The 25,237-nt window shown below is 35.3% G+C and overlaps 1 protein-coding gene across 3 annotated transcripts in view; it reads left to right on the plus strand.

Annotated features, from left to right (window-relative positions):
- Nucleotides 1-25,237, plus strand: part of GPATCH2 (G-patch domain containing 2) — a 126,342-nt gene that overhangs the window by 5,777 nt on the left and 95,328 nt on the right. For all 3 annotated transcript variants that reach the window (XM_074817896.1, XM_074817898.1, XM_074817899.1), the window contains exons 2-5: nt 2,166-2,879; nt 8,173-8,234; nt 16,248-16,430; nt 17,224-17,303. In XM_074817896.1, the coding sequence (XP_074673997.1) occupies nt 2,166-2,879; nt 8,173-8,234; nt 16,248-16,430; nt 17,224-17,303 (1,039 nt within the window). The remainder of the gene's footprint in view (nt 1-2,165; nt 2,880-8,172; nt 8,235-16,247; nt 16,431-17,223; nt 17,304-25,237) is intronic.

Below are 25,237 nucleotides of genomic sequence, written 5' to 3' on the forward strand. Positions count from 1 at the left end.
GGTGTTTAACAATAAGGCTAAAGGGGCTAGCACCCTCCCCATTGGGCAGTTATAGCTACTAAGAAACGTGGGTTAATATGTCTATTTAAGCATCGTGAGTAGAAACCTTATACAGATATATCTGGACTTGCTTCTATTGGTGGTTGAAATTCCTGCCACACAAGCAAAAAAACCAAGCAAAAACGAAACGAAGACCCCACACCCCACTAAATCCCTCTGCAGTAATTGAAATGTCAAAAACTCAAAGTAAGAATCAGTTTTAAATTATTTTGATGCCACATGTCTCAAAGTAATTTCTAGGTTAATTGGCTTCCACTTTTCTCTTTCTGAATTTTCAGAAAATTGTTGCTTTGTTTGGAATGCTTTTCCTAGTGTGTTGCTTCTCTTGCTTCTGAGAAGTATTTTTGTGTGATTATGGAGGCTTTGATTCTTGTTAACCAAATGGATTAAGGAGAAAGCGTAGTGTTCTTCCAGAGCTGTCTCACCTCTTACGAGATAATATGATGACTCTGCTGTACTAAGAGCCAAAGAAAATGTTAGGTTAAGAGGGAGTAATAGGACTAGAGATTACAGCAGGACAGAAAAAGAGGTATGAGAAATAAATGCAAGTGACACAGTAGTTCCAAGAATTCAAAATGAGTTTGTGTTTCTACCACTCTGTGCTTTTGGTGATCTTGCAATTGAAATGTTTACAATAAGTATTTCTGAAAATGGTTGAAAAGGATACTATATAATTTCTTAGGTGTGATATTTCATGACCAGCTTGAATTTCTTCTTAAACATGCTCTTCAGTTTCCCCATTAATATTTAAAATCTGTACTTTATGGTCATGACTGTCCATTCAGCCATCATCATTAAGTACTTTAACTATGGTGTTGGTGGTAATAGAGAGAGGGAGCCTGTATGATATCTGTCCAGATTTTCTCCACTATGTGTCCAGATTTTTTCCAACATCTGCAACTCTGCTGGTGTGGGTAGAAAACTATTTATTAATTCCTCCATTAACTTATATTGTAAAACAAAGTGAGGGGTCCTGTTTTCAAATGTGCTCTACATAATTTACTGGGTGTCTTCCATATTTATCTGTTGATGTAATGTAGTGAAGAGCATGAATATTATTTGCTGCTTTACCTCAACAAAAGGGGTCTTCTGATGCTTTGATGTGAGAATCAGATTGCTGTGTTTACAGAGAAGGTTCACAGCCTTCAGAGAAGGATTAGAGTTCAGCAGCAATCATTTAATGTTTTCTGCTTGTAATTATGTTCATGTAATGCATGGGTGAACTTACTGAAGCATACTGAGTTAAAGACACGCTAAATGCTAGTGAATTTTGAGGAGGAAAGAGCAAAACGTTAAAAGGATAAAGCCTTAATCAGGCACTGTCTGTGTTTGGGGATATTTTTCCTTACACAAGTCTGTGATTCTGTGGATGTGACTGCCTATACGTGGTGGGAAACTGCGTTTAATACTCTGGAATTACCTGTAGCAGGGTATTCTCTCTATCACTACACTGAATCAGTATCTTAAAGTCAAAGAGATATCAACCATTTGGAAAGATGGAATTGGTAGCTATTAAAAAAAAGTCATATTATCAAAGAATTACTGTCTTAAATTCATTTTGGCATTCAGGCAGCATCAAGGGATAATTATCCTTAAAAGTATTTTATTATAATGACAACTCTTAAACAGAACTCCCTAGTATACTATCAAGGAGGAATATTATGTATTCCATTTCCTGTTCATAAACTTACAATGTGTTCCCTACCTGCAGTTAGAGTGAATGGTCTTTGTTGATGCTCTCACTATGCAGAATCCCTTAAAATCATAAAAATGTGATGAGGTGAATTAAAACCAAGCAATAATAGTGAGGTCAAAAACAAATGGGGGAACACCACCACCCCACCCCACTTCTTTCCAAGACACAAATTTGGGAAGATACCCTTTAAAAGGAACGTGTGCTGATGTGTTGCAAATTGCATAGGACTGGTTGGCAAGATTTTGTGTCTTCGCGGAAATATGATAATCTTTATAGGATGGACATTAAGGCTGTCTTGTCTAAAGTGACTCAAATGATTTTGTCAGGTAAAATTATTAGAGTTTATGCTTAACACTTGAGATTAATTTGTTGTTTTCTTGTGTGTATTCTTTTTCCTTGAAATATACAGGCATTTCAGTAGGACTATGGAGGAGCTGGTTCATGATCTAGTCTCAGCACTGGAAGAAAGTTCAGAACAAGCCAGAGGAGGTTTTGCTGATACTGGAGATCATTCTCGAAGTGTGTCGTGTCTTCTAAAGCGACAGGCAAGGAAAAGGAGGGGACGAAAAAGACGATCATTTACCACCCATCATCCCTGGGAGACCGGTCACTGCTTAAGTGAAGGTTCTGATTCCAGTTTAGAAGAATCAAACAAAGACTACAGGGAGAATCATGCTAGTAAGAAAGATCACAGTGACTCTGATGACCAGTTGTTGATTGCTAAACGTAGGCCTTCCTCAAACTTAAATAACATTAGAGGCAAAAGACCTCTGTGGCATGAACCAGATTTAGCTGTTGACAGTTTGGGAAACAGGACTTTGCGCAGGAGAAGAAAGGTAAAACGGATGGCAATAGATCTGCCATCAGAAGTCTCTAATGCACTGACAATAACGCAACAGCAGGATAACAGCAGAGATCAAGAAATGGACAATAACAATAAATCATACCAACACCAAGAGTTTTCCAAGAGCAAAGTGAAAAAAAGAAAAGTAGCTGCAGCTCGACAAGGACCAGAAATCTTGGATGAAGGAGTAGTTATAGAAAATGAAGAAGTGAACCAAGCAAATAAGGACAAAATGGAGTACGAGGAGCAAAAAGGCTCAGATGAAAACATGAGTGACAGGTTATTCTTTCTCTTCATTTTTACAGAAATTTTGTATAGTATTTGTTTGCTTTTGTTACTGTTGCTTATGTTGGGAATCTTTGGATTTTTCTTTAATTCCAGACTTAAAATGCTAGCATCAGTAGTATCTGTTTTAACAAGTTACTCTTAATTTTTTTTTTTTTGAAGTCTACTATTTTTAATAGATGAGTTGCTTAGTTTGAAGAATTCACCATAGAGTCATGTAGCAGAGGAATAAGCAAGAAAACAGTTTCTTGAAATAATACATTCTAATTGTTTTAAGATTAAGAATGACAGAATATACAAATGATTAATATGTTTGTTCTGGATATTTCAACTGGTGACAGTTCTCAGACAAAATTAAGTGTTTTTCCAATTTCTAGACATTGGTGCTTTGATTGTTATCTCTATTCATCAGAAAGGTTGTCAGTGTTTAGAGTCACCATTTAGACAGTATGTTCTTATGTGTCATGGGCATAAAAAGTCTGCAGGTTGCCAAGGATATACATCATTTACGAAATGCAAAAACCAATTTACAGTTCAGAAACACCTGAGCTTACCATTAGAAAAATGGGGGAATGATGACCCTTTGGCAGTACACCTCATCCATCCATTCCAGACAGCAGTCATACTACAATGGTAATTGTTTCCAAAGTACTATTTTGACAACACAGTAAAGGTGTAAGTCATTTTCCACCATGCACAAGGGATGTTACCTGCAAGGCCTGGTAAGCTTGATTATGTTTATTCCATGTGCCTGGTTCTGAATGCAGAACTGTCAACAAGAAAGACTTATATTAAAACATATACTTTTGGTCAGTTGCACTAGTATCCCTGTGTTTTTTTCCAGGCATTTTATCTATAAACTCTTAAGCCTTTTCCTTACTGGAGAGGTAGAATTGAGATACACAGAGTGCCCTGGGATTTTGACCAGAGCAGATTGGTTGCTGTAATAGCAGCTGTATTGGTAACTGACTAACTCCAGTTATTTTCAGAAAAGTTCTTCTTTTTATTACATACTAGTTTTGTCCCTCACCTGCAAACAATAAGGAGCTGAATGAATCCTGAATCTTAAAGATTGTTCCTAGTGTCTTAGTTACTAGAGCAGAAGCAGTCCTTCAGGGCAGCCAGTGTAACTTCACACATCTCACTTCAACATGCAAGATGGAAGTGTGTGTTGTCAGGAAGCCTTTAGAAAACTTCCCTCTTCTTTGATGACACTGAGAATCTGTTCCCCCAAGTTTGGTACCTAAAGACAGATGGTTAAAAATTTCCTTGGAGCTAGGAACCGTTGCACAGTTCATCTTATCCATAGTCTTATCACTTTTTTTAATTTATAAAAGATTTTCTGTTATGTTACAAGAGTAACAGTTTTCCAACTCAAAAATTCTGTAGCTGATATTTGGGTGGAGAGAAGAGTGATCAGTATGAAAAGTCTCTTGTAGACTCCCAACGCTATGCTGCTTCCAGGTCGGTCTGAGTACCTGTTTATTTTTTCACAAAAGAAACGTTACTGATTTAAAAGTCCATCTTTCTCATCAAAACGCTTAACATTCTGTTACACCAAATGCTGTCATTTCTCAGATTGTACTTCAAATGTTTGCCTCTGGCCCCAATAAATGGCCTTAAACCATCCTCATCTTCGTAGCGCTTTCTGCTTATGCACATGACTGAGTGATGGTCTGTCATTCTGCTGAATTTCTTGCAATGGTTGTCTATACCAAAAGGTTTGGAAAACACTGATTTAGAAAATTTGCATTCCATGATGTGATTAGAAAACTACCATATCTAAGCCATTCAGATTGCATACTGTATCTGAATATTTTGTATGTGAATAATTTTAAATCAGTTTAACTTTACGTAAATGGAATGGTACCTCTATTGTTTGAGATCATTTAGCCAGAAGAATTGGAAACAACTAGCAAACTCTGTTCCTAAAAGTATGTTCTGAGAGTAAAAGCTGAGATTTTGAAAGGGAACATGAGTTTTATAAGATTGCACAAGATATGGAGAGATACTAGCAGAGTGTCTGGGATAAGATTTGTGCCTCATCAACACTTGCTGGAAGAGGAAAAATAAAAAGTATACAAAGCTGATCTAATTTTGTACATTTGTGTGCATACAGTTTAATAATTATTAAAAAAAAATACATTTTTAGAGGTTCCGTTTTTAAAAACAAAGCCAATAATTTTTAATGGAAGTTAAATTGCTTGGACCTAAAACTGGTAAGGATAAGTTGTATACATGAAATTTATATAATTTCTGAAATTTATATAATTTCTGAAATTACTTTATATGTATTATATGTATTTATATGTGTATACATGAAATTACTTTAAAATAACATATGCATTTGAAGTGCACTTTAAAAATGCTAAGTGACACTTCTTTTGCAGTCCTTTATCTGTGTGTGTTCAAACACCAGACACAACAATAACCGGTTTCTAAGTGCAGGGTCAGGAGTAGTAGGAGGAGTCTTCAAGCTCTTAAAATGTCAGCATCTAAATGATCCCAAAGATGAATTCCTGTGAGCACTGGAAATGAGATTTTTGTGATCAGAGCCTGGCCTTTGCTCGTTCTCCCTTATCCTCAATGCTTAGCTCCTTGTCCAGTTTCAGCCAAATTTGGCAACACATGGAGTTCTGGGTGATATTTAATTCCTGCAAGCTTTGGCAGTCATTTGAGTTTTAAGTGACTCAATAGAGGAGAAATCTCAACTGCCCCTTTTTAAAGAGAGCAGCAGTGAAACTGAGATGCCCACCCCCTGGCCTGCCAGTCAGTGCTAGTAGAGTGGCTGGTCAGTGCCTGGGGACAGGCTTGGGTAGTAAAAAAAGGTTACAAGTCTCATATGAAACCAAGGTATGGGACAGTTTGCTAGTAATAATAACTAATAATAAAAATGACTACTTCTTTGTTTCCACAAATGTATAAATAAAGCTGTGAAGGCTTTATATAGCGGAGCTGTTCCTTCCAAGTTTTTGCTTACATATGCTGTTTTATAGGCCTAAAAGGAATCTGTGGCTTTTTTGTTTTTCCTGGAAGTTTTGCTGGGAGCGGAATTCTCATTACAAAGCAAAGGAATTATCAATATACAGGGCAAAATTATATTAAAACTGGAAATAAATTCCATCATAACAGCTTTCATGTACTTAGATATTAATGTATTAATTCCAGAGGTTTTGAATTTATTCAGTCAAATGACTGCCATGTAGCAATTATCTCATCTGTAATCCCTGCACTATTTGACTGTTGCCTGAGTAGAATGAACACTGTGCCTGCCATGGATATGGCAGTATTAGGATTTGACTTTTAAAAAAAAAAAAAAAAAAACAAAAAAAACCCAAAAAAACCAAACACCACTAACTTTTAAAATTTCAAGTGGTTATGTTTTCATGAACTAGATAGTTCTTCAGTAAGAATTATTGGACAATTAAAATCTTATTTTAAAAAAATGGAAAAGAGGAAGGACACTTCTCAAAATTGGAAATTTTTATGGGGAAAGTGGCTGAAATACTAGCCTATTTCATAAGTTTCATTTTAAAAAGTACAATTAAACAATAGACAGGAAGAATATATAAATATTTGATATGTATGATATAAAATTGTGCACAATGAAATGTAAGGAAGTAAAGCCCTCTATGCTGTAATTAAAGTGCGAATGAGATTCTTGCTAGAAGGAAGTTACTAGGATTTGTAACATCTGGAAGTTCAAGTTTTGGTCTTCCCCAAGAAAGATGGTTCCATTGTCATTGCATCTCATCTTTCTTCTGCTCAGGGCAATTGCAGTTGTGCAAGTGCTTAAGTCTGTTCTGATTATATTATGTATAAAAGGTGGTGTAAGGATTGCTTATACAGTAAGAATATGGATGAGCATAAGATACAGCAAAGATTAAGCAAAATTAATCTTCAGACCTCTATATATTTTTTTAAAAAAAAATTGTTTTGTGTCTCCTGATACCATACTGTCTTTCAAATCCTGTTGGGATGCCTTCCAAAGGAAGATACAAAAACCAAATATATACTTATAATTAAACACAAATTGGACTCACTTTATATAATCTATATTACACGCTTCAAAAAAATTGAGGCTTTTTTGTGAGAGATTAACATTTAAAAGGAAATAATTTTCCTAAGTGTACTAGTTATTTAGAAACAAAAATAAAAATATTATTAGAAAGTAACGAAAAATAATTGCAGTTGAATTCAAGTATAGGACTGCATGTATATTTTAATATAAATAAGTGTAGAAAGGTAAACAGACCTCAAGTTCTTGTAGCTTGTATATAACATTGAGACTAGTCACAGTATTTATAACTTGTACTTGAATTTGTGTGGTGAACGGAAGTGATTTTGTTTTTCAAATTTTTGTATATATCAGTGTAAGTAAAATGTGATTATATTTTGGTGAGAATATTACTTCCTTAGAGCTATTCTGTTGACAAAAAATGAAATAAATGTTTACAAAACATCCTTTCATGTGAAACTCACCAAACTGATCTGCACTATTAAAAGACAAGTCTGTTTTACTATTTAGAGACGTGGAATATTGTCTGTAACAATGTGTATACAGCGAAGAACAAAATACTTTCCTTATTGATGTCTTAGAATTTAGAGGAAGTGTGTGTGTGTTGTATGCACACATTCTAATTTTAAGGCCATGATGGAAGTCACAGAAAAGTAGACTCTACCTTGCTTTTTTTTTTGTTGATGTTATGATCATTGATCATACTTATTTTCTTCAGGGTGACCTTTATTTTGATTTAATTGGCTACCTTTGTTATAAACTTTTTTCTTTCTCCCCAAGTAGTGTGTTGTGAAACCAGAATATCCAGAATATTTGCAAATGATGTTCAGAAAGGTAATTTTATTTTCAGACTTCTATATTTCATGTGCTGAAGGAAGGCTTAGGCTGTTTTTGATTGAGACTTTTCCTATTTTATTGAGCAGTGGTGTTCCAGGATCAAGCTGAATTGCACAGCATAAGAAGGGAGCAGTGAGCATTTGATGGAAGCAGATAATAAAATGCATCAATTGTGTCAGCACCTCGTTGCAGTCACATCTGGCTTACTGTCAGGGTACCATTAGATTCCTGTGGTTTTATGTGCCAAAAATAATATGCTTTGTAGTTAATAGAACTAGGATATTTGCAGTTTGATTAAAAAAAATCATCCTATTTTCTTTCCGATCTCTGTTGGGCTTAAGTTCAATCAGAGCACAGCCTTGTCTCCTTAAAATTTTACGACTGAAAGATCAATTGTTCTTTTGATCTGTTTCTTTCTTTCTCTTATTACAGTGAATCCAGCAGTCTGAGCAGCAGTGATGCTGGTTTGTTTACCAATGATGAGGGAAGACAAGGTATTGAAACAATCTTTCCCTTCTCCACCCCTCAAACCACATCAGTTGAAAATCTGTAAGCGTTACAAGTTATTTCATAGGTTAATTACTATATTTCAGTTGCTATTACTATTTTAATGAGCTGAAGTATGGCTTGCTTTCTGGGTTTTTTGAAATGTTACCAGAGGGTGTCCCAAATCCATGACTTAGTCAAAAGCTGTCTTGAGAAGCAGTCTCTGTAATATAATAAATTTTCAACTTCAGCATCTCCCAAAGATCATCTGTACTAAGTTATATTTCGTCAATTGCTCCAATTTTCAGACAGGACTCTGTGATCATAGTACTGCTTCTCAAACTATTTGTGAGGTGGGGTTTTTTTTTTTTTTTTCTTCCAAATTGATATGGCAGGATTTTATAGTTCTTTTTCATTCAGCAATCTATGGCTGAGATTAGAAGATGCATGCTGTTTAAAGTTTCTCCTTTCTGAAAAATTTTTCTTTAAAATACAGTGAAAATTCAGAATTTTCCCTTAGTATGCATAATGTTCTTATGTGAAAAAACTATTGAGGATGCAAGTATAAGACTTTTTTTTTTTTCAACTTTACCGTTTATTGCCACCTTTAAGTGCAACACATTTATCTGTATTATGCTAGCATCTTAGTGCCCAGCTTATGGACTAGGAACTCACTGTCTTTGACAGTATACAAAAATGAGGCAAAAAATAGTCTCTCAGGTGATTAAGACTTGCTTTTCTGTTGGCAATTCTAAGTAATGGATATTATTTTCTTATGCAATTTGCCACAGACTACTAGACTGTATGCAAGAAAACAAATCCTGGCCCATTCCACAGATCTAGGTTAAAGGAATGTTCTGGGTTTTGTTTTTTTTCCTTAGTGTGTTACTCAGTCTCTTCTGTTTGTTTTGTTGGTTTTTTTATTTTCTATTTTAACATTGTAGTATGGAGATGATTTTTTCAGACATAGAACAGAGGTGTTGCCTTCCTTACTCGACAGTAACTTGTGTTACATAAACTGTACCTCCCAGTCTGAGTATCTGTTTCTAGTGGTGCTAACAAATAGCTTTTTTTGAAGAATTTAGGCTCTCTTTGAAAGTTTAGATCAATCTTTTAACTTCAGTATTTCAATATGAGACATGTCAAAAATATTTGCTTTTATTTCCCTATATTAATTTCTCTTTTGACTTGCAATTTTTAAAACATTTGTCTGCTATATTTGTATGTGACATGACTGACTACATTTCATAATAACATACAGTTTTGAAGTACCCTGCTGATATACTTGTATTAATATTTTTGTCCTTAAATCCTGAACTAAATTATTTAAATCTTTGAATAATATGGTTGAAAATGACTCAGTTACTTTCTGTTTTTCATATATATTTTGTGGGAGGAGAAAAGGGGAGAGATTCGTGAACAACAGTGCGCTTTCACTGATGTGTCATTACTTTTTTTTAGTGTTGTTATTTTAATATAGAGCTGTAATTCTTATTTTTGCCTGTTTGATTTTTGAACCTTGATTCAATTTGATTGTAATTTTCAAGCAGAAAGCATTAGACCCGAAGGTAGTATTCTGAAATATAAATAAAAAGAACAACAGTAATTAAACTTGAGAAGGACATCATCAGGACAAAACATTAGTTTTTTAATCTCTACTTTGAACTAATTATTTTGTGGGTATAATCAGAAGACCATTAGCTTCACACTGGATCTCAGATGTTCTTAGATCTGCATTATAGCTTTGGTTTTATGAAGACTTTTCCATGAAAGTACTATCAGAGATCCTACTGCAAACCCAAAATAGTTTATTTTCTAGTAATACTTATTCCATCCTAAGAGAAAATGCTAGTAATTTTTATCTTTGTACTCCCCTTATGAAGATGATGTTTTATCCTGTAAATTAATTTATACCTAAACTGAGAAGCATACAAAATTGAAAAGAATGAAGGAAGGAGAAAAAAAATCTGATAAAAACAAAGGAAAAGTCTAGGTGGGAGAAACAAAGCTGGAAGAGGAGAGGATGAAAATGTATTAACAACTGCCTGATTTTGTTGTCCGCTTTTAAAAGCTAGACTCTGATTCCTGTCTTCCCAGTGTCCCTCCTCCAGGATATATGTTCAGCACATCAGCATCTTGACCTCATTTGTAGTTCAAATTTTCTGCACTTCTGACTTCAGGTTTCTGCTAAGTCAAGTGGAGAACCAGAGATTGATTAATGCTGCCTGGTGAAATACTTGGTTTAAATGATGTGCCTGCCATCATTCAGAAGTTTAGGTACCAGAGGACAAGAGGATCCTGTTCTCCAGGGCAACATTTGTTCATTTTGTGTCTCTGAGATTAAGAACCATATCTCATTTATTGCAGACAAATACTCTTTATAAAACCTTAATTAATTCCCAAAGCATATTCATCCTATGGGACAGACCTTCTAGAAAAGAAAGTGATCTAACGCAGCAACTTCTCTGAGCAGTTGGCCAGTCAGTTAAATAGTTGACTGTTTCATTCTGAACTTTGGAGTGCTGCCTGACCTGGCAACGTCTAATATTTTCCAAAATTGTTTCAGAAAGACTATGGAAATAAATTCCACCACAGTAACTGTGATTTCAGCTTTTATAATTCAATTCAAGAAAGCCAGGTGTAGCTATAATTGGGGGTAGTAGTGGGTTAATTGCTAGATATATTTTAATTGCCATCAGTTGCTATGATAAAAGAAAATTGCTGAGACTTGAAAATTCTGTGTTCAACTTCTAATATGTGGTGTTCCATCTAACAGTTTTTTAAAAACTTCTATACCCTTTCCAGCCTGCCTCTCTTCCAGTGTTACAGCTTTTCTGTTTTTTTTGATTTGCTCTGTTCCTATGAAGTCCTCATCTGAGCTTAGCCATGCTTGTCCTCCTTTTCCAAGTTACCCAGGTGCTTACATTAGGTCATGTGAGAGGGCAAAAGCAGTTCTCTTGCTGTGCTCTATTCCACTATCATATTACCTTCTGGCAGAGGTAATTGGTACTCGATGTTTTGCAATCTCAATGTGGCAAATGTTTTTCTTCTGTGAAACATTGCATACCCTGTACAGTTAGTCAGCAAAAGCTTAAAAGATCATGGAAAATGCTCAGTGCAGGTACAGTCAGCAAAGATAGCTGCTGAAATATTAACAGACCTCAAGTGAACTCCTAAGGTTGTGGTTTTTTTCAGAGGTTTGTAAATTGGTCAACTTTGGGGTAAGATCTAATATAGTTAGCAAAAAACAAAAATTCTATGCAAATGTCAAGCCCTTGAGTATGGAGTAGGAGAGCCTGTCAACAAAGTAACTGAAGGAACTGAACAGTGGCTGAAGCTTATGTATCAGAAATCCTTATGACTTTCTTTTTCTCCTTACTCTTTCCTTTGTTCCTAATAGCTTTTTTATAAATGGCTGTTTTGCGATTATTAAAAACTTTAATGATAAGCAGTGTTACGCCTGAGGTAGAAAGAATACAAGAATAGTTTTGAAACAAAGTTTTGAAGCTTAGATTGCAGCACATAATACAACTCTATTATAGTCCTAGCTAGTAGCATCACCTGCAGTTTCAAGGCACTTTACAGGGCTGCTTTATAAAGGCACTTTGTAAGTTTTCAACACAGTGTTAACAAAGCTGTAACATTATTCAAACACTAGTTGGTCCTATTGCTGTTTTGGGAAAAAAAAGTCAAATTACAAGTATATTCTTTAATGAATTTTATAGTGTGGGTATGGCAAATAAAACATTCTGCATTCCTAGTCCATCTATACCTACTAGTACACTTGGGGAAATTTAAAGTTGACTTAAGACCTCTTAAATCATGATATGCAGCACTTGAAATGTCCTTTAAGATCTAAGCAAGTAGGAAAGAAAATTATATTAATAAAGTGTTAAACAGTTAAAATTGGAGAAGGTCGGGGAATGTCAGAGTTCCACTGTGGATGTGGCTAAGCTTTTAAAGATAGCTGTTCATTATTTTATGATTAAACATATATTCATTACTGTGTCCTTTATGAAGATGACCCAGTACTGATTCAGTATATGAGAATTCCATCCTTTTGTCTTCTCTAGCAAGAAACTAATTTGGACCTTGTATAGCGTTTTAGTAGCTGCAGGTGTCCCAGTGGTGTTCTCCATATATAAAAGAGATGAAATGTGCAATGCTAAGTGTAATCACACCAGTTTTGAACTGTTGTGGCTAATTAGTTAATAGTCTTTGCAGGTGAAAAAAACAACAACCCATGAAGTTGTTGTGTATGACCTAAATAGTTGAAATCCTAAATATTGCATATGGACCACAGTGGTAGAGGTGAACATAAAGCTGAGATCCTGTGATATCCTTAGTCTAATTTATTAACAGTACACCTGTACAGTCCTCCTACTCAAGAGCAGGGTATGATATTACATTGGATGAGGGATGGGAAAAGGCCTTCATGTGAAGTTTCCAAGCTTGAATCAGAAGAAGTAGCTGCTTAAATTGAATGGTGTATGAATGGTGGCCTGCTATCCCTTTTGCCAAGGTAATTCTGTAGAGTGCAAAGAGCAAGATGCAGTGTGCCTCTGTGGATGGGTAACTTAAGCTTCTGTTTTCCTGAAACTCCTTCTGTGTGTTATAGTGAATCTTCTGATGTCTACAAATGATTATTACAGCTATTAGCAATGGGGTTTTTTTTACCTAGAAAGACGTACACTGGTCATGGAAATGAGACTAGCATCCTAGGGTATTTACAGTCCATGTGCTATTGCTCTCTGAGTTGGTGGATAATGGACAGCACAGTATCAAGTGGTGTTGATAGGACACCGATGCCAAACTCCTTTCATGGTAGCCCCTCAAAGTAGATTGTTGTTATAGGCAAGCACACGTACACCATATGCAACTGCTATGGAGGGTAGTCTGGCCATTTTGAAATTAAAGAAAACTAGGAAGAAGGGGAAAACTATTTGTTTGCAATGGAAAGTCTGTTATAACCCTCCACTGCTTTAGCTAAAACAAGATTCAGGTGAGGCTATTCTGAACATGAAACTGATGGTGATGCAAATGGGGTCTGTGTCTATAGAGAAACCATAGGAAGCCCACATAAATAATTTTCTAAACTTCTTAGAGGAAGGTGAGTAATTTACATATCTATCGAATCACCACTCCTTCATGTTAGACTCAATAATATAGAGTGAAAATTAGGGAAGCAGTAATTGGGGGGAGGGAAAGCTTAAAAATAAATAAAGTCAGCAACTGAAGTGCCTTGAAATTTTAGAATTGATGTTGACATTTCTGAGCCTTAAATTGCTTTTAATTTTTTGCATGGATCGGTACAGTTATAACTGAATGTAAATTGCTTTGAAGTAGTTCCTTGAAGCATTAGCATTACCCACAAACAAGTCTATTGTATTTTAAATACCCACAAACAAGTCTATTGTATTTTAAATATGTGGCTAGGAGAATGCATGGGCATGGAGATTAGTTTCTGGAGATCACTTTATCTTTCCTGTAGCTTGGAAGAATACAGCAATTTGCTGTAGTCTTGTGCTGAATCAGTATTCCTAAGAGGAAAGGACAGTGTAGTGAATCTTTTGAAGTCAAAAATGTTGCTTTCAGTTACTAATTCTCTGAAGTTCATGTTTGCTGTGGATACTGTGTTGCCTTTTGAGACCTGCAAATTAAGTAGGATAAAATCCAAATATTTGGTTACCTAACCCTTGAGTGGGGAGGCCTCTGTGTTATATTGCTTATATTTATGAGGTCAGGAATTGATTAAATGCAGTGGTGTTCCCTGACTCCTTTTGAAAACAGCATCCCTTCAAAGTGGAGCAACTGGTAAACAAAATTCCTGTTCTCACCTGGATAAGAATAGTAGTAATAAGTTTATGCTTGCTTCAAGATGATAATATGATTGAAAGTCGTCAAAGGATTCAGAGTTTTTTAAAGTGCACAGATGAGGAAGCTAAAAGCTGGGTATACCTGGATTCTGCTGTCACGTGGGAAAAGCCTGTGAGGTTCAGATCTTAAGTCCGCCTTTGGTGGTAAGCAACATAAGTGCTTAGGGAAGCGTATAATAGCATAACAGGTAACATGTCTTAACGGATAGTTGCTTAACATACCAATATTCCTATTACACAAAAAGGACAAGTAATTTTATATTTTTTTTCCCAAAGCGCTGTTGTTGGGCATATGGCGAAGATACCGGTGTTCTTCTATAGCCACTCTGCCTTTTCCTGCAGTCCACCAACCCAGTCTTGCATTGCCTAACTCTTACAGGCTTCTGTCCTTCTGCTGATTGTGAAACCCAATTTCAGAATTCTGGGCTTACTTTCATAGCTGAATTATGTGTAACAACACTTCTTTTGAGTTCCTGATTTTATTTCTTAGTAGTCAAGGTGTCTAGAGCTCTCATCTTAATGATAAAATATTCAGACAAAGTTTATCTACATAAGTTTGGAAAATCAAAACAAAGGAGTTCAAACTTAATTCTGAACCCCAGATCAATCTAATGAAAAGGTGTGATTCTCCTTCCACCACCACCACTGTCTCTGTTCAGTACTCTTAGACATGCTCCAAAGAAACCGTACCTGGCTGTAACGAAATGAGGATAGAATTAATGGTGAACGCCTTTGTGAAATGTCATAGCTATAAATGAGGATTAGAATAAATATGGAGAGTAATCTGAAATGCTCCAGGAACACCAAGAAACTTAAATCTTATTTGGACCTATGTATCTCTTTCATCTGTTTTCTCCTAATTCCATTAAGAGTTCCTGGTCTCTAACATCTGCTAATCTTGCTTTTAGGAGTGATCATTAAAGATGTAAGGATAACATTTCACCTACAAGTAACCAGTGAGGGGCCTTAATTATTCTATATTTTCTTGAAGTACTTGTCCTGATGAATGTTTACAGACATTTTCACTTTTGCTTGGTCTTGAAATACTTTTTTCATTGCAGCAACTTATTTGGAGAAAGTGTGTTGAATTTTATTTTTCCTCAAATTCTGATTTGGGTTTTCATTATTTGTATTTTCTCATTGTGGGGTTGAGTGGCAATGAAATTTTACATTAATGCTTTTTGTTCTTGAAAATTGTGTCTAATAAATCTTGCATTTGTGTCTTGCTTGGTTCTAATTAAAAATTGAAATGACAAACAATTTATATGCAGAAATAGCAAGGCATGGTTTGGATACTTTGAAGTAGAATTAAAATATACAGCATGTACTTTGGAATCTAACTTTAAGGTTTAAGAAATGAAATTTGCCATGTCTTGTGAAGATATTTTCTGATCTTCTGTAAACTACCTGGTTTGTGGAAAATAACATGTTTTAAAACAAATGTAACAATATATTTTTAGTTGCCAATGTGTTTATGAGCTAAGTTTTTAAGATCAGATTTTCAGTCTTGTCTTACTTTTGACATTAAATCTGGGTACTTAAATACTACTAGTAAAAATGACCAGCTTTGTGGTATAATGCAGCATAATTCTCAGTCACATGATACTGTCAGTTTTCATTTAAAATCAACTTTTTCAAAACTTATTTCTAAGTGAATTTAATCAGATTAACTTCATTTAGTCACATCTGTTCATGATTGTTTTCCCCTTTTACTAGCCATACAAATCATGAAATTAAGCTAATTATATACCATTATCAGCTGCAAAGAACTAGTTTCCCAGTTTTATACCTTTTAATTCCCTGCAGGAGATTAAGGCTTGTTTTTTGTTAATATGTAAAGTGCATTAACTTAAATGGATTTCCCTGCAGTTATTGCCAAAGAATTAACTAGTTTATTATTGTTTTTCACTATTGTAAATTGGTTTTAAAACATTACATTTTATGTGGTTTCATTGATAGCAGTGCTTGTCATGCTATTGAGAAACATTTTCCAAGTAGAACTGCTATATACGAGTAATTGTTATACAGCTATAAAGCAAAAGAAATAATTGTCCTGTCAGAGTGTTTATTGATGGTAACATCTGATTTTTATCTTCTCTGCTCCTCCCTCTTTTTGGGGGCTTGTGGGATACTGCCCTCACACAGGTGATGATGAGCAGAGTGATTGGTTTCACGAAAATGAATCTGGTGGAGCATGTGGAATTACAGGGGTCATTCCATGGTGGGAACAAGAAGACTCTACAGAACTGGAGAGAGAATTGCCTGATCCAGTCTTTGAAAGTATCTTAACTGGTACTTTCCCTCTTATGTCCCGTTCAGGACGGAGAGGTAAGTAGCAATCAAGCAAATGCAAACTGTAGAATCACTTGGGCACAGTAGGAAGATATCTGTGGATTTTACAAAATATGTAAAATGTTGACAAGATCTTGGAGCTACTAGTTTGTTTCCTTGAACTATTTAATTTTTAAGGTATCTTTAGAGAGAAATAATTAAAAACAATGATTAGAAAAGTCAGAAAGTGTAAAACTTGGCTCATCTTGATAGGCTGCTCTTTTATTTGTTGTCTCAATGTTTACACTGAGAATTCTTAAGTGTTATTTAAAGTGAACCTTTATATTCCATTTTGTTCCTGGCTTCTGTGGTGATGTTTTAGAATTCTGTGGAAGTTCGTTAATTCGGAGGCTGGAAAGACTAGTGTGACCATCTGCTTTGATTTGCTCTATGGTCAGGCCCTATTGTTTATAGAGAAGAGGGAAGGGTTCCTTTAGAGCAAGGATTGAGGTTGTAACTTAGAAAACATAAATTATTTTTTTTTCTTTAAAATACATCAGGCAACTGTGGATCCAGTGTATCCAATGGTAAGTGGTACCACTGTTAGATTGCATTTAGAGCTAGGAACCCACTCTTGTCTAAAGATTGAAGTTGTCAGACCTCAGCTTGCTGCCAAAGAATTTTGTTGTACCTTCCCTTTGCCACAAGGATCTCTTCTCATGTTCAAATACAGATCTTTTATGGGACCAGTGGTCAAATCCCCTTTAAGCTACTCTGCATACTGAATGTATTCAATTCTTTTGTGAGGTTTATTTTCCAGATGCTTGGAATTGTTTCTTCTTTTTTGTAGGTTTCCAGAGTAGATTTAGTCATCTTCATGGAATGCCAGCAAGAAACATAAAAAAGGCTTCAGGAAACTCAAATGCATTGGTAGGTGCTTTTATTATTGTAAGCTAATGTGCACTGTTCTTAGAGGTTTTTTAAAAAGCATATTCCTCTCATGCTTGTTCCCTAATGTTGTAGATAAGCAATGGAACGGTAAGATTACAGTGCTACTGCTACCTGATATTGTGTGTTTGGTTTTTCTAATAGTTAACACTCTTCTCACTGAAATTCTATTGTAATGGAATATTTGTGTGTACTTGAATGGCAGAAACAGTCTAATACTGTTTCTCAGTACTTATTTTGAACTGAGTGAAGGAAAAGGTTTGGAGGGGGGCTTATTTAACATTTTCAGTGTATATCTTATGTCTATATGAAAACATGTTTCTCTCACAGTGAAAATAAACCCAGTTATTTTAAGTTTTTCTGATCCTGAAAGCATTCTAGGATGGATTGTGGTACAATTCTGACTTTTTTTTTTTTTCCCCTCCCAAAAGTCTGCTTTGAAAAATCTGTCCTTATTCTCTTTTGTTTGGTTGACTTCTGTGTGGTCAGGGGAGAGGGTATATACAAAAAAAATAAAAGCAAGTTAGCGATGTACCTGGCATAGACAGTATGCATTCCTTTCTAAGGCTGTGACTACAAATGAGAGGTGTTTGGGGTTTTTTAGTGCCTTCAGCTCTAGAAGCAATGTTTATAAGTGAAGAGAAAAAATCCAACTGTCCTTGCATTTTTGCCCAGTCTAATCATTGGGTTTACCCATAGCTTTTTTCTAAAATAAGATTCTAATGAATTTTTAATAATTTGTTCTTTGGAGGAAGGCATGAGGAGAAGAGAGACTTCACTTTAAAATGTTAAAATGTCTTCATTGTAGTGCAGTCTATTCCTTTCTTACCAAAATAGTGTTTGGAACAGGAGAATGTGGGAGACTTTATCAGTGTGTAATAAACATACCCCAGCACGATAAATACTGCAACATCGCTGTTCTTTACTATTTGAGAACATCAAATGTTTTCAAATTTTAATTTGTCTAAACAAAATGCGGTCCTTCTGAGAAATGTAAGGGCTATTATATGTGGGGAGAACAGAAAGGAACTGTTAGAAATTTAACTCATTTTGAAGAGGGAAGGTTTTTATAATTGAAGTCCCTGTCCAATAATTGCCATTTGGAGCTGAATAAGATGCTTTAAAACCTTGGCCTGTGATCTCTGCTGTTAGTGGTCGTGAATTAGATGAATGCTATCTAGTTCTTGGTTTCCTATCTGCCTATTTTTATTTTTGGTTCAGTGCTTGCTTGAGCATATCTGGGATTTGTAGCCCATTTTCTAGGCTTATTGCAATTTCACTCTGGTATTTTATAGAAGCTATTATAACTGATAGGTTAGCTTCATGGTATTGATGATACATGGCTTAACTACCCTAAAAACTGTCTTTTCCTCTAAATTGTAAAAAGGTGATTAAATTTCAATTGATTAAGATATACTGTGAATGTGTGTATATAATCAAAAATCCTAGTGTTTATTTTCTGCCACATTTTCTGTATTGACCTCAGGAGCCCATTTTGTCTTCCAGTTGTGGTATCTCATATAGAGATGGTATCGTTGTTCCCTTTGTAACAAAAATGCAAGCTGATCTACTAAAAACTGATAATTCAGTTGCCTCCAGTTATTAAATATATCGTTTACATAGTGTTGTGAAACAAGGTTGACACGTGAACATACCTTCTAAGCCACTGTGTTTAGGCAGGAGTGCATATATAGAGTGGATGTGCAGTTGGCTCTTCAGATGCAGTTTTCTGACCTTCTTAATGACTATTTATGTTTGTGGGCACATCTGCTGCATCCATCTTGCAAACATAGCTGTATAAGCCAGAGCTCGTGTGCTTCCTTTTGTCAGTGATTGCTTCTTAAAGAAAATCTTTTTTAGATACTTCAATCCAATGACAAAAAAAAGTAATTTAATACCTGTGACATCTGATAACACAGAACAAGAAGTAATTACTGCTATTAGATGGTAACAGTGAAGAAGAACAAGAATGCTTTTAGAGAGATTAATATCCTGAGGAAAGAACACTGCAGACTCAACTCATTGAACAGAGTTGTGGTGTCACTTAATTATTTTTTAACAGCAAGGAGTCTGCTGTCTGTATCATTGCTTTTACGCAGACTTTGAAGGGAGACAAAAGTAAGAAATGGAGTTACCTACTGAGATACACTACCTAAAAGACACACATAGTATCCCGTATTCAGTCTAAGGATGTGTAGTTGGTATCTAGGGAATGTAAGCATATAGTTAGCCCTTTGCATACAGTCAATGTGTGTTTAAACTTTTTTGGAAAGCTTAGTTTAAGTTTCACAATTATAGCAGCTAGCGAAGCCTTGAAGAGATTACTGGTTTCGGCAAGGCAGAATGAATAGCTATGATCATACCTTGATATATTGTTGTCCTCTGTCAAAAAGTGTTTAATGCCTGTTTGGGTGTCTTCCTGTAAAAGAAACATCAGGCTAAGAGTGTGATTGTTACTTGCTATATACTGAGAAAACTGCCAGCTTACGTCATTTTCACACCATGGTTTCTAGAAGCAGTAGGAGCTGAGAATCAGAGGAAGAATGCTGCTCTTTATGGAGCAGTTAGTGAACTTTAATTAGAAGTAGCCACAGCTGGCACTCAGATTCTGTCAAGATGCTCTTCCTGCATTTTGCTGAGATGCTTAATTTGAACAAACTGATGAGTCTTTCTGTCATCAAGCGTACTGCCTTTGAGTCAAAACACTTTTAATGATCACACAACACTGGACAAGCAAGAGAAGTAAAAATCTAGCATGCAAATACTATGAAAATCCTTGCCTAATTCAATGTGCAGGTTGAATGAGTTGTCATACAACAGATGACAACTGCAAAATCTGAGCAAGAAAATTAAAAAAAAATTCAGCACAACTGGCTTATATCCTTTGGATTGTGGAATCCATAATTAAATGGTTTGTCAGGCATATATTTTGGCATACAATTACAATGCTGGCTTTTCATGTCTTCATTGCTTTGTTTTGTGGCAGCATTATTTGTAACAGAACTTTATTTGAAAATAAATAGAAGAACATGGCTCTTCTAATATGCTGTGCTTTTGATCCCCCCTGTGTCAAGTTTCTAGTAGCAACTTTGTAATTGTAATCAGAAACATGATACATGTACTTTCATACCATATTAGTATTTAATGTACTCTTAATTTTAAATAAGCTATATTGCTTGAAATCTTACTGTGTTTGGTTGAATTCTGCAGTTATATGACCTGATCAACTATTCCCAACATCCACATTCTTTTTGTTAGGCAAAAAACTCTAAAATTTAGAAGTAGTGCTCTATGAATGAAATGCTTATTTCTTAGAAGAAATGCTTTTTTCATCCAGTCTTTTTTTCTGTAGTTTATAGACTTGTATGTCACTTATGTAGTACTATATCTCTGTCCTTTCCAGTGAAACTTTGGTATTTAGCAGAATATAATTAGAAATCTAACATTTTAGATGCACTGGAAATGGGAAGGTTAATTTCTGTGATGTAGAATGATAGATGAACTCTTTACCTTCAATGATTAAGGCTGCCATGCTTTTCTGAGATGAATTCCTGGGGAGATCACAAAACCCTAATTAAAGAAAATAAGAGTTAATTATAGTTAGTGAAAATAGAATGTGACTACTCTTTAGTTTTTCATATTGTTTTGCCCAACTTAGTACTCAAGGACTGAAAATTTTCACTTTTGCTCACAACTTCTTGTTACAAATAAGTGAAGTTTTTAAAAATCAGTGCTGCTGTCCTAGCTGTTCCTTGTGTGGTTCTTGATACAGTTCCTTCCCTGAGACAGGGAGAGATATTGTGGGGTTTTATTTTAGGGCTCTTACATGTCTTCTCTTCCTGCCTGGATTCCCTGTCTGGGTTGGAAGCTGGGAAGTGATTTCACTGGGCTGAAGTGCAGAACTATGACCAATAAAAAGGATGCTTTCTTTCGACTGCCAATTTTTCCATCCATCACCTTTATGTCATGGGTTTTGATTTCATGATATTAAAGACAGCCTATTTTAAGTCTTGTACTCCTTGGATTGATTTTTTGCACGGTTGTACTATTGAGCTTGGCTATACATAGTTGTAATTATTCAGGAAGTACGTAAAGAATGAAAGCTACACTTCTGAGACCTGTTACCTGAAGGTGTCTGGGTATTTCTGTCAAATCCTGTGATTCTTTTTCAAAAGTTCAAAGATAAAAGAGCTTTTCTCAAAAAAAAATTGTTGTCGGATAACTACTACTCTGTTGATGTGAGGAGAAAAGATATATTGAGCACTTGTGCTTTTAGTTAACTGCTTTCAAAATGTAAAATCAAACATTTCTGCTTCTAAGTTCTTTCTAACTGAAGAAATGGCCAAGTGTCTTCAGGAATTTTTTCCTTGTCAAAATATTTTGGAAATTGAGTGAAATGGTATTAGATAAGATACCTTGTTACAGATTTATGGACTGTTTCCTTAAAGAGTAAGTTGGGCATTGGTTTTACAGTATTGGTCAGAAGCCTCTTTATGGATGCTCTGCAACTTTTGGAACAACACTGCTTTTCAAGGGAAAGTTGGTTTGGTGTTGTGGAGAATTCTTTTACACTAAATGTGTTGCATACAGTCATATAAAACACAATTCATTTTGTGAAGTGCATGAAATATCTGTTTGGTTTTAATTATTTTCTTCCATTAATGGCTTTTGTCATTTGGAGCAATAGTCAAACTCTGGAAATATGAGTGGTGTTAGATGATGTCTGATAAAAAACCTAAAGTCTTGTTGGATTCCAGACTTTCACTCGTTCAAGATCAGGACTGTTAGGCCTCTGTGTCTGAGGATGACATTTTTGAAAACTTAAGCTGCTAAAGCCGTGAATGAATTTTCCTTTAAGTGCGTAGGAGGGTAGGGGCTTTTGATTTTTATAATGGGGATTTTATTAAGATTTCTTGTCATCAAAAATATTTTCAGCTCTTTAAAGCATTTCTTGCTGCTTTTCCTTTTATTTTTTAAATTTTTTTCCTTGTTTGTAATTGTTTTAAATTTATATCTGCTTATGCAAAATGTGGTGAATAAATCATGCTCTTTTAATCCTCACTCTAGTTAACTCAGTACCTTAGTTTTACAACATAGAGAGAAAAACTTCCTTGAGGAGTGAGTGGCTTCCTGCACTCATGTGCTTTGTGCAGATACAGTTTTTCAGACAAAAAAAATCAGGCTGTTAGCAGAGGAGGTGCTGCTGTGATGGCATTTTAGGCCCCAGCTTTGATTCTTCCTGTGTTCAGTCACTATTGGCGAAAAGCTACAATTTTCCCAAGGAATTAGTCAAATGGCACACTTCTAGACTTCAGAAGTTGGTCATGTTGACATAGCTTTATTTTATGAGAAAACAAAGAAGAAGCTTCTGTCACTAGGTTTCAAAAATGGGGTGTGAATATTGGGGGATGATGTTATCTGTCATCTTCTTAACTTTGTGTATCTAATATTTTGGGGGGAACTGCTTACTGTTCTTACACCTGCTATGTATTTTGCCTGGTAAGAAGTTCTTTTTTCCACAAATTACTTTTCAAGTGGATTTTTGCTAAAGCTTTCACTTACACTGATGCAAGCTTAATATAATTTGTTCCACCTGCCATGGTAACCACCTGATGCAAGAGTCAAAGCTGCTTAGTCACTTTAGTAATAGCTTAGCATACTTACTCATCATAAAGAATTGTGCTTATACCTGTACCACGTTTCATAGTAGATCAGTATTTATGAAAGTGGTTCCCATCATTGGTAGTACCAATGGTGTTACCCATACTTAAGGCACGGTTAAATACTGTGATGGTTCAAGGCAGAGCACTAGAATTAGTAGATTGGTTTTGTCAGTATAGTTGTCATTGTTACAAAGTATTTTGAGTTCTACCTATCCTTTGAGTTCTGAATGGTTTAATAATCTGCCTTACAATCTGTTTGTTTTAACTGACAGTGATTTTTGTGTCACTTGTGATTGTCTAATGAAAAGTGTCATCAAACCAGCAAACAGGCACAAATAATACCACAGCATTTCTGGCTCATTTGAAACTACAGTTCATTAGTCATAAAGGAGTTACAAGTAACTCAGATAGCAAATGTTTAGATTTCAATGAATCTAAGGTTGGTGAATTTTGTTATTAGTCCTGTTACGTAAGTGTAAAACCCCTCTGCCATAATTAAAGTAGCTACAGAAATCCCTAGCTGGTTAGTAATAGCTGTAAAGGCACTGACTGGTATAGGTGAGCATGTGTGTGTTTTTTATTCTTTTCTTCTATATCACTTATCTTGTAAATTAGAATATACAGTCTTGAATTGTGTCCTAGTTTCATTCTTACAAAATGTATGCCTATCAAGGGAGGAAAAAAAAAAAAGTTTAAATGCGTCAGGCAATTAATATATTATAGAAGTAAAATTGTACTTCATGAACAAAATTAAGATATCTCATAGGTGCAACTAATGAAACAGATACTCTGCAACAGAGCTCACAGTGGGTTTTCTTGGTGTATTTCACCTGCTGTGACAATCAAAGCACATCTTTAAAATATCAAAGATTAACTTCTGTCTAGCTAAAGTGAATGTGGTAACTTAGTCTCTTTCCTTGGACTCTCACTTCAAGTATAGTGTCAGAAACAGCAGCCCACTTCAGCGAAATAGTTGCCCTCCAGCATTAGTCTCAGAAATGCCAAAAGTACTGCTTATTTTTAAAATGCATCTTGTGGTTTATTCATGGTGACAAGTGCTATGAACTGTTAGTCTGAGCAGTATTTCTTGTAATTCACCTTAACCCAACCGCTCAAATGATAGTCATCTACAATTTCCCTTAAGTTTACTTTTAAACCAGGGCAATAGCATAATGATATCCCTTTTATTCTTCAGTTAGTGTCTGTCTTGAAAACATGTAATACAGTTTTACAGCACTCCTTACAGATAATGATTTTAAAAACCTCTGACTTCAAAATATAAGGCAGCATAATTATTCCTCTTGTTTTCTGCTGCTTATCACAAAGAAATCCCCCTTTCTGGTGTCTGGCTGCATTAAATGTTTCTTCTGCAGACATTTAGAATTGCCTTGTTTTGATTTCCTAAGTACATATTGGTTCTTCTGATGTTTTATGTTTCTGTGCAATCGTTATAGAAAGAATTTGTCTTTAAATATAATTGAGTGTAATATCTTTTCTGCAAAAACTTCACTCAGTTGTGTCTCTTCTAGAAACTTCTTAATGCCTCAATAGCAGCATTTTGAAGAGTGAATGGTAAAACAACAGCATCTTGTATTCAGAGTCAAGTTAGGAGTTGTGTTTCCTTGTATTGAGCTTAACAGGGACTTGATCATACAGTGCAGAGAATAGACAGAAAAACCATACATGTAATAGGCAAGGAACATATGCACAGATACCTTGGCTTAGCTGATGAGTAACATCTTATGCTGTAGTAACATCATAAATGTCAAGTGACAGTGATTTCAGCTAACACATTGTTTAGCACTTAACTGAAAGCAAGTACATGATCAGATACAACTCCTAAACTGCTGAAAGTTTCTTGCTAATCAAACCATAACTCCCATGAGTACATTTTCCATTCCATGGGAGACTCTCTTTCTGCCTAGAATAGGTGGTGTGGGAGAATGAGGGCTACTGCTAGATGAAACAACTTGGAAATAGTCCGTCTATTTTTTCAGTTGCATTTCATATGGTGGCCATCTACAGGGAAAACAGTGGCACTTTAGGTATCTAACAGAAGTACTCTGCCTATCTCTAGACATCTAGATTGAGCATATTAATAGAGACCTTCTAGATTTGTTCCAAAATACACCATTTATATTCAGATGCACTCATTTGTTTTGTTCACTAGCTCTGGTCTAGCTTTATGCAATACATACTAAAAAAAATTCTTGTCTGAAAAGTGATCAATATCATTTAGCAGCTTATCTTTCA

Source organism: Strix aluco, chromosome 3 (genome assembly GCF_031877795.1).
Source record: "Strix aluco isolate bStrAlu1 chromosome 3, bStrAlu1.hap1, whole genome shotgun sequence".
NCBI classification, from domain to species: Eukaryota; Metazoa; Chordata; class Aves; order Strigiformes; family Strigidae; genus Strix; species Strix aluco.